The sequence below is a fragment of the Limulus polyphemus genome, unplaced genomic scaffold, assembly GCF_000517525.1.
Source record: "Limulus polyphemus unplaced genomic scaffold, Limulus_polyphemus-2.1.2 Scaffold4594, whole genome shotgun sequence".
Classification (NCBI taxonomy): Eukaryota; Metazoa; Arthropoda; class Merostomata; order Xiphosura; family Limulidae; genus Limulus; species Limulus polyphemus.
Window position 1 is genome coordinate 41,712 of NW_013670204.1, and position 4,583 is coordinate 46,294.

The 4,583-nt window shown below is 33.3% G+C and overlaps 1 protein-coding gene across 1 annotated transcript in view; it reads right to left on the reverse strand.

The window, feature by feature from the left end:
- Positions 1-4,583, reverse strand: part of LOC106471391 (solute carrier family 22 member 1-like) — a 36,404-nt gene that overhangs the window by 23,092 nt on the left and 8,729 nt on the right. The window contains exon 2 of the mRNA XM_013931989.2: positions 2,510-2,613. Within this exon, the coding sequence (XP_013787443.1) occupies positions 2,510-2,613 (104 nt within the window). The remainder of the gene's footprint in view (positions 1-2,509; positions 2,614-4,583) is intronic.

The following is a 4,583-nucleotide window of genomic DNA, read 5'->3' on the forward strand; positions in this document are numbered from 1 at the left end:
TGATTAGATATAAAGTAAATAAAAAGATAAATAAATATAAAAAAGTAAAAAAGATAAATAAAAAAAAATATTATATAAGTTTTTTTCTTCATTTACCCCATTCAAGCCGTCTCCAGCCATTATTAGTCTCAAAGTGGGTTCCTCGTTATCGAAAAACACAGAACTTTGAATTGTGTGTTGAATCATATGAGAACAATAATGTCTTTTCTAGCTAGGTGTAATCAGTCTGTTTCTCATTATTTGTTGTGTCGTTTGAAATATGGTGGCTTGATGAAATTGTGCATTAAGTTTCACGGAATTGACAAAGTAATTTCGTCGAGTCAGGTTTCCAAAATATCTGTCCTGGCGTTACGCTTTACAGTGTGGCCTGTCACTTCGAAGGAATTTTCTGAAAATTATAATAATATGACTTTTCCCAGAACATGAAAGTTACACAGCTTTTAGTATTCACAAGTGTGCTACTAGCCCCATCGTTCTAAGTAACTTCCTAAAAGGAGATTATATTAGAAACGTAACTGAGCATTAATCAGTTGTCGCAATCAGCTTATACGAATATTAAAAACCTTCACCGACTCCTGTAAACTTGTATCTCATTTATGTCATGCAACAGTCTACCCAGTGGCTCAACAGTAAGTCTGAAGGCTTATACGCTAAAAACTGGGTTTCAATACTTCTGGTTGACACAGCACAGACAGCCCATTTGTGAAGCTATGCGCTTAACAACAAACATTTTCGCGAATGAAACAACTACCGTACCAACAATGCAACTCAAGTCAATATTTGTAACGTATTTCGCGAGTTCGGCATATTCAAGAATGTTTTAGATCAGTAATTTGTTTTGTCCAGTCACAGAATAAAGAATTGTCATAAACTATGAGTCCTATCTTCATAAAATGGTCTCCACATTCCCCGGATTTGTCAGCAGCAGACTTCCCTCTGTGGGGTTACTTAAAGGACGGAGTGTATATCAACAAGCAACTACAGGATTTGAAATATAGCATATAGAGAGAAATTAATGGTCTTACTCGTGAATCTTTGACCTCTATTGTGGAAGATGTCATTCTTAGAGCAAGCCTGTGTGTAGCACTTCGTGGTAGACACCTACCGGACATTATTTTTCATACTTAATTGTTACAAGAAATCTTACTGAGTTAAAATGTCATCAATAATAAACACAAATTATCCCAACAAATGTTGTTGTCGATTATGGCAGTTTTCAATCCTTACACTTCTTTTGGCGGCCTCTGTATTTTGGTATTTGGTATTTTCAATTTGAACAGCAATTTGTGTGACACGTGGGTTAATGCCGGGTCGATGACGGTTGTTTAAACTTTTTAGATGTTTCTGTAAAAGGAGAAAGGTGCTTTCTGTCTACTTCTGTATATAGGAAGTCATTCTCAGTTGCCATGCCGTCGCATGTGGGATCGTGTCATCCATGGTCACAAAAAATATCCTCATTTTCCTCTTTTGTTTATAGGGCTATTAATGTTTCGTCATATGATGAGGCTTTGATGTTAGAATTAACGTATTTAAAACAGGTAGCGATTGATAGAGGGTATCAACCTTAAATCATAGACGGGACGTACAGTAAATATTGTAACAAACTTCAAATTTCTGGTTATACTAAACTGCAGATAACAAAAAAATGGAAAGTAGAGAAAGAATATGTTTCACCATGGTCAATAAAAATAGGTAATGTATTTAGGTGAAATATGAATTTCCAAGTAACATTTACTCCTCAATTAGCCCCCACCCCCACCCCTCAGTGGCACAGCGGTATGTCTGCGGACTTACAACGCTAGAAACCGGGTTTCGATACCCGTAGTGGGCAGAGCACAGATAGCCCATTGTGTAGCTTTGTGCTTAACTTCAAACAAACAATACTCCTCAATTAAAATTAAGTGATATAATTAATGGCTTGAAAGATAAAATTGAATTAAGGGATAAATGTGGTATATATATAAACTTTCATGTATTTGTGATCTAAGTTATATTGGACAGACAAGTAGGAACTTAAAATTCAGAGTAAAAGAACATCAAAATGCGGTGGATAAATTAAAAACGGATGAATCGGCTTTAGCAGAACATATGGCGAATTCTACACGTTATAGACTTAAATAATGTAAAAATACTTAAAGAGGTAACGGAAAAAAGATGAACTAAACATAAGAGAATCCTTAGAAATTGTTAAAACAAAATAACTATAGATTTAGGCCCAGGAGCCACAGAAGTAAACTTTTGGAAATCGTTGTTGTAAATGGCGCCACTGTAAAAACATGCTAATTATACACTTACATTAGGTTTATAAGAAACTTCATGTGTACTTAGTGGTTTATTCTCCTGAAGATGGTGGAATTATTTCTACTGAAACATGTAGAGTTTTTAAAGTTTCTTTTAACTTATATTTTTTAAACTTTACAAATAAATTACTGTCTCGTTTTACGTATTGAATATTAATAATTAACGAAAGTAGCCACACGGTAAAGTGAACGTTTCAGTTTAAACTTACATGTCTGCCATGAATCCAAGGATGATGACACCCACTGAAGTGCCAGCCCAAAACACTGTGTATGAAAAGTAAGTCTTCCAGGCATCATCACAGACCCAGTTCCACTGAAATTTAGCAAGGATTTATTTAATTCTAATAAAATTTGGGAGAGATTTTGATAAGTAACATCATAATTTTTTCTCTATTTTATTTTAGAAAAGAAACAAATGCCCGTTTACATTACAACTGCGTGTTTGCCAGCAACATAAACTAATGAAAACAAATATCATCAGCTAAAAATAACGTAATGTGAAGTTGAAGAAGTTAGTGAAAAAATAAAACTTACCAGATGTTTAATCAAATAATCTCTACTGAAGAATGTATTTTGGCGAAATTTTCATATATCACCAAACACAATATACTGTCAAAACTTTTTACGACTGTGGTTTAATAGTTAGATTAAGCGAAGTACATTCAACGTATCGCATTTGTTTACCTACGATAATAAGGATCAAATCAACATCCTCACTAAATATGTTACAAAATAACAAGAAACAGTAAAATTACTTCCATTTCAGTTTATTTACACTGTCTTAACTAGTTAGAGTAACAACATCAAACATCTGTTGATAGAAAGTCATTTTCTGTTGAAGTACCACCACACAATACATCGTGTTACCTATGGACACAAAAAACTATCCGCCTTTTCCACATTTATTCTTAGAGCCTTAAAAATATGCACTTATAATTGTGATGTGGAAGCAGAGTTAAGTTTCTTAAAACATGTGGCCAGAAATAGAAGATATAACCCCGAAATTATTGATAGATTGCATCATAAACATATCAATAAATTAAGAATGTTAGCATGTACAAGGTTTATCTACAAAAATAGGTAATATAATAAAAAATACATAAAATGTAGTGTAACATTCTCTCCGTGTTGTAAATTAAATAGTCTCACGAGTACAAAAGATAGAATAGAAGAAATTGATAAATGTGGGATTTAGAAAATTTCTAGTACCTGTGGTGAGTTTATATTTCCCAAACATGTAGAAATTTATACTAGAATTTCTGATGTTTTTTAGCTTATATAAAATAAAGAAGAAACAAATCGACTTTTCAATACTCTTATGACCTTCGCTGTACTTTATTTAGTATTCTATAAAAGGTTTGGGTGAAATATACCAAGCCGTTTTTGTTGTAGGCTGGCAAGAGAATAATATAGTAATAAGAATTACACACGGACTGTTTAGAGCTGATTTTCTTTTCGTTGTAAGCCTAACATGCGTGCTTTGTTTAAGCAGTCAATAGAAAATGCTTTACAGTGTTGTTTGAACTGAAACTTTACTATTTAAGGTGCTTTTGGTTCGAACGTTCTGTTATGGTTTTGTGCAATTCTGTGTGATCCCTATTATGAACACTATCGTGGTTCATGATGATATGTAGAGTTGTTTTTGTATTGTATTCTTATATCCTATTTTACTGTGGGTTTTGGTTTACTCACCATTATTAAGGTTCATACTATTAGATATGTTTTAATTCGGTTGTTTAAATACTACTTTCTAATATTACATGATTTTCCAAAAGGTTGCTTCTTTTCAATTGTTACTTAGTTTAGTTATGTGAATTTTGTGTTGGTTTTATGTGTGTGTGTATATACATACATACTGTTTTTTGGATTCTATCGGATTTGCATATTCATATACTTTGTACTTTTACTAAAGGTGTGCCTGCTATATATGTATGTATATACTAGGTCTTCAAGAAATTTATGTCGCTTTTTTTTTAGATGAAAAAACCCGAACAACTTATATTAAATGAAATAGTCTCCATTCTTATCGCTGATGCTTTTCCATCTTACAATCAGGTTGTTAATGCCCTGATTAAAGAAATCACTTGGCTTTGAAGCAAAAAACATGGCGATGTTCTCTTTAACACGTCCATATTTGCATACGTTTTTCCCAATATGATGGTGCTGCAGTGAACGAAAAAGATGGTAATCTGATGGTGCCATATCTGGAGAATATGATGGATGGGTGAGAACTTTCCAACCCAACACCATAATCTTGTGTTGCGTCAAACGTGCCACATGTGG